Genomic DNA, 12,974 nt, shown 5'->3' on the forward strand with positions numbered 1-12,974 from the left:
GTACTGTGTATTGATTCGCACTGCTCCCTTTCTGTCCCAGTAGTTAACCCCGGTTTCGAACAACACACGCTTGTGACGGGGAAATCGATACAAGTCACCAAACCCTGCTGTGCTTGGTCAGACGGGTTGGCAACGTGGCCTCCAAATCACAGCGAAAATCCCAGCCAGACATTTTATCAGTGCTGAGAAGAGGGAGGAAATCACAGAGCATGCGTGAGAGAGACAAGCTGCAACAAAGATAAAGATTTAAGACCGGACCCGACTTGAAGCATCTGCAGATACGAGAGTTAAACCTTTTCAACACAATCTACTGGCGATTGAGTGTGAAGGCGAACCTCTTATATTGCAACAGTATTGCATCTCAACCTCTCAAGGTCAAACATTTTCTACTTTTAAAGGAGTTTGGGACAAGAGTACATTTTTACTCTTTACTAGTGAGGACTGGTGCTTGCTATTACCCTTGGATGCAAATAGAGGCCTATCAATTCTAGATGACTTCAATCCAACACTACTTACAGACAAGCAACCAGAAACAGACACTTCTTTCTTTCCAGAATTAAGCTGTCCTATAAATTCATTACAGCCTCAATCAATAACTAGTTACAAAGTAGGAATGAGTTTCACACTAAACTGAACCTGCCACACCCATCCTGTCTGCTTTGCCTCCGAGTGTGATCTCCCTATAAAGCCACAGAACAGATGGTTATATTAATAAAGATTTCATGAAAAGCAGACCCTCATAATAACGCTTTGTCCTCCACACGCACTTTAGCAGTAATTACTAACCTCTTTGTCAAGGTTAAAGGCTGTGGGCTGTACTTTATTCCTCCAAACACACAACATGAATCACTAATACAGAAAACAACAACAAGAGACTGTTTAGAATTACAGCGTGTCTGACATTTTGGAGAGGTCGGCGCAAAAGTGGGGATCAGGGGAATAAAGTTAAGGTCAAGTGTGTGAGAGAAATATAGATGAAATCAGATAGAAGTAGAAAAGACTATTTATCCAAAGCCTGAGCAGAATAGCGAGGTTAGGAATAAAGAAATGCAACTTAAGACATGCAAATTGCTAAACCGTGAGTGTAAAATGCACTGTACAAGACTGGTAAAGGGATAGTTCATCCCCAAATCACATTTAGGTACATTCTCCATTTGAAGTTGAATGTCCTACAAGCTAATTTGGTGTCAATTTTAGGACTAAACTATATATTCCAAGTATTGAATTTGAGAAGTAGTGCAAACAGTTGCCAAAAAAAAGCTAGTTTTGTGTAATTCAAGTCACATAATGCTTGGCCTTCTGGAATACCTTGTCTAAGGCTTGCACATAATCTCCCTCTGCATAAGCCAAAGAATGTGAATGAGCCTGACACTGAGGTAATTTCGGTCTTGATGACCAGACACATTCTTTGATTAAAATGAATATCTGAATCATGAGGTAAGGTCATCTTTTTAAATCACCATAATATCAGTGCAGAGCTTTAACTGATGATTTATCGCAACAGGTCTGAATTTGTCTTTGGTCGATATTAAGCGCCCTCTAATTATATTTAAATGACTGCATTAGCTGACGGTGATTGCATCAAAAGCTGAAATGTGACTTAAACGTGTATTGGGTTTTTCTGGGCATTTCTGCTTTAATTACATAGTGACAGTGGGGAGAGGGAGTAGAGAGATATTGAAAGAGACTAGGAGACATCAGCAGCAGCAAATGTCTAGACAGCCGGGAATTGAGTGAGGGACTGATCGCTGAAGGCATCTGCACCCCTGTGTCATGCGCTCAACCACTCGTGTAGATTTAAATTATTTAAATTAACACGTACAAATGACAGCAGGGGGAAAGAGAGACACAACACAAGGGAAGAGGGATAAAAAAGACAATGTGAAGGATAGGGTTTCAATCAGAGGACATACACCACAGTGTTGCTGGTTTGATCTGACGCCTTAGCCAACTGCTCCAACAGTCAAAAGAAAAGCAAGCGCTTCAAAGAAGTTTAAGAATACACTGTTTGTTGATATGGGGTTGGGAATTCTTAGAGCTGGAATATTGGAAATGCTTCTTTCTGTTGTGAATGGAAAATATGAATATGGAAATCCAAGCGTGCAACTTGCCCGAACTGTAGTTCTTCTGTTCAACAGTAGACGCAGGTCTTTGCTTCATCAAACATGGTCGTTTTTCCACTACAATTCCCATCAAGTACCCTTTCTTTTTTTAACATGCATGATTGCTGTTGAGGAGCATATTTCAAAATCTACCCAAGGTGAAGAATTATTGATTCTGCTTTTTAAAACCATTGCTGCTTAACAACTAATAGCACGTTATTTTTCTGCTGTGTTTTCAGTAGGGATGGGTTCCGGTATCTGGTGCCATTATGGCACCGGTTCTGACATAAACGGTAGTAACCAGACTGAAAAGCAGCGCACATTTCGGTGCTTTTTTTTTTTTCCTGAGATGTCATACACTTTGGATTCTAGCCAATCATTTTACCTTTGCAAGCATAGTAGGCGGGCCCAGGTACGTACGTTCTTTAAGAGCAGAGCTACAGATTAAAAACGCCCAAGGCGAAGCGGTCAAAGTCTGGCTGTACTTCACAGCAAAAGATGCAAACTCAGCAGCCTGCAACAAGTGCTTTAAGGTGATACTGTGCAAAGGAGGTAACACCTCGAATCTGATGAAACACCTGGCGACGCATAGCGTTTTTTTAAGCCGAGAAATGCACCGTATTTGATAGCTTTTTTTTTTTTTTTTGTCTGTCCCATTTGGTTCTTAAGCCGTCAGAATTGTTGTCTGAAGACCAACAAGGATACCAAATGGATTTATTTTGCCAAATGGATCATCATGGCATTGCCGTATTGGTCCATTTGATCAAACTTTGTTGTTATTATTTATTTTATTTTCAGTTGTTACAGATGGGACAGACATGACTGGGGGATAGGAAAGGGAGAAAGAAAGAGAGGAAGGAAAAGAAAAACAGAAGGAAAAGGGACAGTGAGAAAGGGCACTTACAAAGACAAAGAGAAAAAAAAAAAAAAATCTCCTGGATCACCTGTTGAGAGAAAAGAAGAGAAGACAAGCAAAAAAAAAAACCAAACAAAAACAAAGCAACATACTAAACACAACACCATCACGTTAATCTAGCTGAGTGTGAACAGCAGTAAATACTAAATATTGAAAGTTGTTGTGCAGCACGCAGGATAGACAGCGCACAATGTGCTTTGAAGTAGCAGCTAAGAAAGGTGTAGTTTATGTCTACGAACAGTGAACACCCGTGTGCACACCTGTGTGGATCAACGCGCTTGTATACAAAAGGTTTCCCCATGTAACGGTCTGCTAGAGGGTGTGGAGGCCCATAGCCCCGTCCCCCAGGGCATGAAGCAGGCATGGAGGAGATCCAGGCTCCAGACATCCAGAGGACCCAGAGTGCGAGCCCAAGGAGTACCACCGGAGGGGCATCCGTGCCACCTTCCTGGGAAGGGCTGAGGAGATCCCCAGACGAGGGGGTCACCCAGTAGCCACGGAGCAGAAGCCAGAGGGGCTGCACCGGGCGTGCCCGCCGGCTCTGCCGGCAGCCAGCTGTGCCAGAGTGAACCGAGTTGCAGGCCCGAGGCCGGAGGCCGAGGGCCCCTTTGCCCGGAAGAGGCCTGACCGGCGACAGGCATCGGGCCCCGCCAAGTAGCCACCGGGAGTGAGCCGGTGCATACCTGAGCGCCCAGCCCCGGACACCAAGAACCACCAATGCACCAACCCCTGAGGGCATCAGTTACCAGCAGGGAGTGTGGTGAGGGGAGATAGGCTATGGGCAGAAATCTGTGCCATCAGAAACTGAATTTGAATAAGTTAAATTTGAATTTGAATTACTCGGATTGAATCTGAATTGTAACTTGAATGAAAGCTTTTGAAAACTGAATTTGAATTAGTCTAATTTGAAATTGAATTTATGGTTTGAAAATGAATTGATTTGCTTTGAAACTGCATTTTATCCTTTAAAAATTCAGCTCTCGAATAATTTCAGTTCTACAATTCAATTTCAGTTCCAAAATTCAGTTTTTTGGGACTTACATCCGGTTCCGGTTCAAGCGCAGATTAATAGAACTACAGACTGATAGCGTTACTGACGGAATCTACAGCGTCTTGAGCTGAATTAAGACTTCAGAAGTCATTCGTCATGTCGAATGACCAGCGGATAAAGTCTCAGGTTGGTAATAAATGTATTACATGTATAAGAACAAGCGTCATGTTAACAAATGATAGCCGTACAGTAACCTTTATGCTTATTGTAGCTGTTAGCTAAAACGCTAATTTAGCGTGGTTGCCCTGAATTCAGCTTTGACAAACAAATATGATCGACTGTTTCTAGTAGGATTCCAAAGTTGTCATCTTGTACCCTCTCAGAGCCCTGTATGCTTGCAGAGACCCCTACAGTAAGGAAACATGCAAAACGCTGTCCAAACCTTTGTATTTGAGCTTTATTTATGTCTTACACAGCATCCCAACTCTTTAGCGAACTTAATAACTTTAGCTAAAGTGAGTAGTTAGTCTAATTCATTAGTGCAGCATTACTGGATCACCTCTGTTTGAAGTGATATAATATGATATACAACTATCACTGAAACAGCAAACTTTGTAAATAAACAAACAACACTTCTCATTCTCTAAACGTTTGGCCACAGCTGTAGATTACACTATCAGTGCTTGTTCACTCTTGACAATAATTACATTTCTAAATTCTCTTTGTGCATTTACAGGTAAACAATATCTAATGTTTTATCTAAATGACTGCTTTGTCTTTGAAAAGGTGAAGAGCCTGAGGCCGGTGACAGTCCAGTTCTACTCCAAGTACATCCTTACGGTGGCTCACAGGACAAGGCTACATTCCTGTCCTGCCAGAAGAGAAGAGAAACTTCAGAGTCTCCATGAAGTTCAACCACACCTGTCATATGGAATATGACAGGGTCTCAAACTCCAGTCCTCGAGGGCGGTGTCATGCAACTTTTCCATGCCCTCGAGGACTGGAGTTTGAGACCCCTGCCGTATGGTGTTCATGCAGTTTTCTACCCCACAGTTACAGCATGTCTGACTGCCTGTTCAGCATATGCAAAAATATATGATGAGTTTAAGCATGTGATGACAAAGGCCTTCCATTATGGTGTTTGTCATCACATGTCACAGACATCTGGATGATCATTTGGAATAAACAAAAAACTTGTTACTTCATCTTTTATCTTTATTATTATTATTATTGTTCTTATTTTACATTTTTCATTGTTAGGCATTGGGTTTATTTGTAGTAGTCCTTTCCAGCTTCTCTCCCTCTTCCGTATTACTGTGTCAGCTTGTCAGCATCTATTTGGGTTTGGGAGTGGAACAGGAAGTAAGGAACAGAAAGTGCCATTTAAACCAGGAGAGGTTCTTATATTTCAGAAGAAGGATTAATTCAAAAGAAATGACCTCAATGCCATATTTTATTTAGGAACCCTAGAGAGCACTTTGCAAAATAACACATTCTTATAATTTCACCCTCAGATGAGCCAAGCTACGACTGTCAGGGAAGGTGATGTAGGTACAGAGCATGTGAGAGTGGTTAAGTTAATGTCTCTTGTCTAGATGAAGGCACAGGAGGGATCAATGGCACGGCGTAGAGATTCAGTATCTTCAGTCTTCAGTGGACACTCCATTTCTGGCACAAAACACCTGTAAAAGATGGTCGATTTAGGTGACCCGACAACTTCAGCCTGTCAAACATAGCAATGGAGCAGTATGTTTAAAAAAAAAACAACTAATTAAGCATGCACTCAGTACCCTAAGAATTATTATGATAGTTAAACACAGTGATAGTTGTATATCATATTATATCACTTCAAACAGAGGTGATCCAGTAACGCTGCACTAATGAATTAGACTAACTACTCACTTTAGCTAAAGTTATTAAGTTCGCTAAAGAGTTGGGATGCTGTGTAAGACATAAATAAAGCTCAAATACAAAGGTTTGGACAGCGTTTTGCATGTTTCCTTACTGTGGGGGTCTCTGCAAGCATACAGGGCTCTGACAGGGTACAAGATGACAACTTTGGAATTCTACTAGAAACAGTCGATCATATTTGTTTGTCAAAGCTGAATTCAGGGCAAACTACGCTAAATTAGCGTTTTTAGCTAACAGCTACAATAAGCATAAAGGTTACTGTACGGCTATCATTTGTTAACATGACGCTTGTTCTTATACATGTAATACATTTATTACCAACCTGAGACTTTATCCGCTGGTCATTCGACATGACGAATGACTTCTGAAGTCTTAATTCAGCTCAAGACGCTGTAGATTCCGTCAGTAACGCTATCAGTCTGTAGTTCTATTAATCTGCGCTTGAACCGGAACCGGATGTAAGTCCCAAAAAACTGAATTTTGGAACTGAAATTGAATTGTAGAACTGAAACTGAATGGTGAGAAGTGAATCTGAAATTATTCGAGAGCTGAATTTTTAAAGGATAAAATGCAGTTTCAAAGCAAATCAATTCATTTTCAAACCATAAATTCAATTTCAAATTAGACTAATTCAAATTCAGTTTTCAAAAGCTTTCATTCAAGTTACAATTCAGATTCAATCCGAGTAATTCAAATTCAAATTTAACTTATTCAAATTCAGTTTCTGATGGCACAGATTTCTGCCCATAATAGGCCTCCACACTTGGAGGGCCTGGGAGTATTTGATAGCTTGCTGCGAGACCTCACACCGAGCACATCTACTGCGGGTGTGGTGCCTGTTATTGGACCCAGAGTTAGCAACATCCCCCAAAAACCCGAAGAGTAGAGTCCTGGCCCCTAGCCCTGCCAGTGTAGCAGAAATGATGACGGATGATGATGGCAGCAGCAGCCGTTCTTCTCTGCGTGAGTAGCTTCATGTTGTTCGTGTGTAATTTACGTTGAGTACGCTAACCACGTTATTACATTAATGCATGTAAGTTGAACTAGCAAACACCGTCGTAGTTACATGCGGCTGTCTTCTTGTTTGATGGCAGATACTCCCTTCACCCTGGCCAAAAAGGCTAAAATGACCAAAGAAAAAGTGGAAAACAGCTAAACATGAGAGGTTTTTGGACAAAGTTTGTGTTTTTTCCATTGTTTAAGCGCTGCTTCCAGCCAAGAGTGATGCCATAAATCCCCTATAGCTGCAGAAAAGGCTAACATTGTTATCTTTTTACAAAAAAACAGCTGAACATAAGAGGTTTTTGGACCAATTTTGTGTTCTCCATTCTTTAAGCACCGGTTCGAGCACCGTTTAACCACCGGCACCGTTTCAAAAGTACCGGTTTGGTACTGGTATCGGATAAAACCTAAACGATACCCATCCCTAGTTTTCAGTCTGTTTGGATCTGTCAAGTCGACAACAGTTTGGACTAAGACACTTGTCTGCAACTCTGGTCCTAAGGTATAACTTGCTGTTGTTTCGGGACCATCTAGGTTTAAGCCTGCTTTTCCCTGTAGCCGGGTATAAACCTAATCTGGAACTTGTCTATCAAGATCCGCCGATTTATACAGCAGTATAGAACTGATTGAGATGTCTGGAAATTGCAGAAGGCACGGGCATTTCTGTGAATCATAACCTAATAGCTGGCTGGCACCTCTGCTTTCTACACTGAACAAACCGGTAAAGGTAGGCTATTGAAAAATCAACAGTTATATTATTGATACTTATTGATTTATGTGGTGTCCCTCTGTTTCACCTCGGTTGGGACTTATTTAGTCTCTTACTTTCCTCACATCGTTTCTGACTGAAGGATGCCCAGATCTAGATTATTTACTCATTCGCCTATCAAGTGCTTCGTCTTTGTGATAACAGATTAGACTGCTTGCCAGTATGCTCTTGTGCTGACTGTATAACTATTAGCTCTATTTGCTTATTTCAGTATTAGTGACTTTTTCCTTTGCTTCCATCTTCCGTAATTGCCTCAGCTAAGAAATTACAAATAGCAAAACAGCACTTTGTGGGAGGAAACAGCCATAGACCCATATGCATTCACATAAACATGTATCACCAAGACTAGCCTACAATTTAAGACTAAAGCTCCACAACACTGACCAACTGAGCAGTTAAGATCAGGCCTGGGTAATGACCACTTAATGTGTCAGTCTTATGGGTTATTTTCAGAATGGGTCTAAGCGTCTAGAAATGTAATTTAGATCTTTTGGATCAATTTTAAGTCAAGCCAGAGAAAACCTATGCTGCTGACTAATTATAGCTGGCCTGCATATTTTTTACTGGTAACACTAGTTAGTTCTCATGTGCGACCACTTTGGCTCAAATATCCAAACAAACTTTAGACAAACAGAAGATAGGATCTTTTTTATCTTTTAATACAAACACAATCAGATGGCAAGTGGCTGGCAGTTTACTGGACTCTCACTGATTGGTTTAATCCAATCTGACTAAAGCTCTTTGCAAAAAGATATTGAGCACTCAGAGATTTGGCTCACTTCCTCTTCAAATCTCTGCAGCATCTACCTTTGCCAAATACGACTGTCTGCACTGATCTCAGTGAAGGGCTGTCCTGTTAAACTATGGCTACGGTACACAAGAATGAAAACTCTGTAGCTTTCCCCATGAAACAAAACGAATACTTTAATATTGACTCGTGCCTGGAGGCCGGTACACAGAGCTGGGTTAAAACAAACGGGACCGCACTTGGCCGTCATCCGCGAGCCGCTGTTCTGGCACGCGGGAAGAGTTTTTGTTTACCGGATGAATAAAAGAAACAAACAGCGTTCCTCGAGGTCCAACTAATCCCAGCTTTACATAAATTAAAAAGTGGGGAGATATGTGCGTGGACAACTGAAAAGAGTGCAAACATGCTCTGACTACCAAGTTGACAAACAGTGAGAGACAAAAAAGAGGGTCAAGGATGGAGCAGTTCCAACAGTTTCTGTGTAGAAAACAAAGTTTGTACAGGTAGATAGAGATTTCTGTCTAAAAATAGTCTTTGAGTAATTATGAACAGAGGAAGAAAGGGCTTTCCCTTTCCAAAGTTACAAAGTCCCTCCAAAAGATAGACCCAACTGTTCGTGCTTCATCGCAGGAAGAGTCGCTTTTCACTCCAGCAGTGACGAGAGCGTGTCAGTCTCAGGTCTCTTTAGTCCCGAACACTTCTGTCTTGTTCCCGTCAGCGTGAATGATCGCTACTCCGTCCGTGTTGACAGAGTGAGCACTTGCCCCTGAACTAACCTAAAGGAGATATTATATATGTACATTTTGAAACAACTACCATTTGGTATGTGATTGATTTCCTGTTACACCCTGACAGCCCCATGACATGATCAGCGCACACGCAGAATCACAATTTCAATTTACCCAAAGGGGAAAACCTTAGAGTCTGAATCTGATGAGTGTGTCTGAAAGATGGACGCCTGTGTGTCACGAAAAAACAGGAAACAAAAGGAAGCAAACAGGAGCAACAGATTCAGAGAAATAAGAGTATATGCATGAGTGTGCATACAAATTAGGCTCAAACTCTTGTTTTTCGAAGGTTACGTGACCAACTCAGATTATTATTCTTAAGGCAAATTCAGCCTGAACTAGAAGCAAATTATCTATAATCAAACTTTATTTGCTTACAGCTGATTTTTGATAAACTCTAGCTAACGATATGTCCCGTTACGGCGTGTGAACTTGTTTTTTTGCCTCCTGTATCAGGATGATAAGTTTGACAAACCTAAAATTTATAAGGAAGCAACCTTCTTAATGTTTGGCATGTTCTTGTTTGGTCTCCTCTCTGATGTCATGCTGTCGATGACTTTTTACTTGTCATTCTGCTATTAATTTGTTTGTGCCCACATGTGTCCTTATTTTAAAGGGACACTATTTTACTTTGGTTTCTTTTTACATTTGATGCTCTGGCCTGACTAATTTATTTAGACTTAGTTCTCTGCCCTCTACATCTGGGCAACCACTCTTAATCCCATCGGGAGAGTACCTGTCCCGATGGGAGACGACCGGTCTCCCATCAGTTCAACTCTGACTGACTTCGGCTTTATTGGACAGAGCAGTGAAGAGTGACAGGAAAGCGGAGGGAGAGAGAGAAAGAGGAAGATGTGCGGCAAAGGGCTGCGAACCCGTGAATTTCTGTGGATGTAGAGGGCAACAGATTTGCAACTTTTCACACTGCTGCAGGATCATTATCACCAAACTGCACATAATGGTCAAATTAACCTCATTCTGATCTCTCAGACTGAAAGCAGACTTACTCAGTGTTACTGCAGTTGTGACACACAAAAGTTGCTTTGAGAACGGCAAGTCACTGCGAGTGATCGCAGGCCCTACCCTCTGCCTAAAGCCAACCATTTCAGAGGCAAAAGAGGCGCAAGGACCGTGGCAGCAGTGTTTTCCCCAGTGGGACTTAATGTACTGACTTCGAATGCAGGACAAGGTTATGTTTTCCCATACAAGCCTTATGTCCGTCTAAAAACAGCTGACACCACAGTTATCTTAAATTCACTTCAAGTTCAAGCTGAATGTACCTCAGAGGACAGTTTATAGCTTTAATCTGCCAACAACATCAGGTTGAAAAAATGTGATTGGTAAATTCATGTTAGCCTTGATTATGTAGTTGTGTACATCCAATATATGTCATTCTCACACAGCGGTTTTAAGTAAGTGAACAAAACAAGCCACCATAGGATTCTCCGGATGGGGGGGTGGGGCAGGTTAAAGTGTTACACCGCTATTTCATCTCCCAGACAGTCAGGAGTTCCCTGTCTGTTGAGAACATTAAGTAGCCTCACTGTCTCCTGATCTGTTCCCCATCCAAAGATCTCCATGTCTTCCTCGTCCTCATCCTCATCCTCGTCCTCCCCCTCATCCTCATCCTCCCTGTCATCACTGTCGTCCGTGTTTGACTCGTACTCCGAGGCAATACCCGACTCGCGAAACCTTGCGAATTCCAGGCAGCCCAGAGATTTGACGTCGCACGACAAAGACTTTACTGGACCCTCTGACGCTTCTGGACTTTTGATCTCTGGCCTGTTAGTCTTGAGCAGATGAGGAGGCGAGGGGAGTCGAGGAGGTGGAGGCCCCGGGGGTCCCGGGAGGAAACGGAAACACTCCAGTTTGAGTAGACATTGGTCCCTACCTAGTGGGCTTCCCAGAGTCCCGTTGGATGATGAGAAGGCATTGCTGGTCCCGTCGCCGTTGCCAAATGTGTGCAGGTTGAGGGCTGACACGTCAGGCTTAGGTGTCGTGGGGTCACATATCACAGGAGGTACTGTAGACCGGAAGGTGATCTCCAACAAACTGTCCTGGGAACCCACTGGACGGAAGAGATAAAGCAAAGAGATTTCAGGAGAAGCAAAAGATGGAAAGTGAAGAACAGAGATACATAAAATCTTTTCAACCACTTTTAAAAATGAGCCTTGATTTAAATGAATCTGCCGTCACCTTTGCAGGCAGAAGATAAAATGTATATGACATACATATCTGTGAATTGTGGTAAATATAAGATTACAACTCCCAGCAAAATAAATCACTCTGTGACCAATAAATCAATGCATGCTCGTACAGCATAAGCAGAAGAGAAAAAACAACATGTTTCAAAGCATTTCATCATCATCACGACTGCTCAGTGAAACAAGTTTTGCAGGGTTCTTTACGGGCACACAGCACAGACCTGGAGCTGGAACAGTGAGAAAGAGATGCATTAAAGAAAGACGTCTTCAATACCAACCCAGAACAAACATGAAGGGTGACTCACTCACTCCTTGGCAGAGGACAGCAGCAGCAGCTTGTTTGGGTTCATAGCAGTTACAGTGTTTGAGTTTAAACAACTCCATCAATCAAACATCTACAAAAACCTCTCAGACTGCTTCTGCAGTATAATCTGCTTTGGATTATGCTACATAATTATGTAATTTTTTGTCACACAGAGGGTGTTTAAAAAGTCTTATTACAGTGGGATAAAGGACCTCGTGAACTGCTCAGATCTGCAGCACACTGAGAGGAACTGTCTGCCACTGCTGCTCCTCTGCCCAGCCAGGAGGCTCTGGAGAGGACCTCTTCTTTTGTTTTGACAACTTCCTTAATTTTTCATGGATTCAGCAAGGTGCTGGGAACATTCCTTAGAGATTTTGACCTATATTCACCTGATGGCATCACATAGTTGCTGGAGAATTGCATCATGTTATAGCCATGCTGCAAATCTCCTGTTCCACCGCTTGCCAAAGGTGCGCTATTGGACTAAGATGCGGTGGTTGTTTGAGTGCAGTGAACTCATTGTCATGTTCAAGAAACTAGTTTGAGATGAAGCTTGTTACACTGTGCTGTATCTTACTATAACCTTAAAGTTATGTTTACCTTGAAGAACTTGATGGATGAAAAAACAAATGTTAATGGATTATTAAAATGACGCCTACAAAGTTTCATAAGAATTCATTCAAAACTTTTCGAGCTGTCATTCTTACGGACAGACCCGTATGCACGCAACCGCAACCAGAAACATAACCTCCATAACCTAGACTCAGAGCAATAAATTTAAATGTTTAATAACACAGAGTGAAACAGGAACTCAGCAGACTTAAGGTGATAAAAATATTAGCAGCCACCAGTTTTAACCCTCAGCCTTTTAGTAGATTTTAGATACTTCACATTCACAAGATTTTAAGAAAACTTGACCTCTGACCTGATTTTGAGGTCGAGGTCACTGGGATTCAAACTGGAGATCTGCGATTTTCAGTAGATATGCTTTTGGTATTAATTTGAAAATCCTACGTTGCCTCGTTTTCAAGTTATCGGAATCACAAACCTGGGTGCCTATGCCGCCCAGCAGTGGGCTATCATGTGGAATCCATGTGCAACATCCTGCAGATGAAGTGCAGCCACTGGGATGTTAGCTACATGTGTGTTTGACATGTCAGAGCATGTTATGAGAAAGTTTTTCTGATGTGTGATGAGTGAAAAGATGATAGAATTGCTTTAGTACAGCGCTTTAGAAAA

General features: G+C 41.9%; 1 protein-coding gene across 2 annotated transcripts in view; it reads right to left on the reverse strand.

Moving 5' to 3' along the window:
- The window catches only part of nos1apa (nitric oxide synthase 1 (neuronal) adaptor protein a), a 216,299-nt gene that overhangs the window by 26,151 nt on the left and 177,174 nt on the right, over positions 1–12,974 (reverse strand). For both annotated transcript variants that reach the window (XM_039600969.1, XM_039600970.1), the window contains exon 10: positions 11,119–11,295. In XM_039600969.1, the coding sequence (XP_039456903.1) occupies positions 11,119–11,295 (177 nt within the window). The remainder of the gene's footprint in view (positions 1–11,118; positions 11,296–12,974) is intronic.

Source organism: Oreochromis aureus, linkage group 17 (genome assembly GCF_013358895.1).
Source record: "Oreochromis aureus strain Israel breed Guangdong linkage group 17, ZZ_aureus, whole genome shotgun sequence".
Lineage (NCBI taxonomy): Eukaryota > Metazoa > Chordata > Actinopteri > Cichliformes > Cichlidae > Oreochromis > Oreochromis aureus.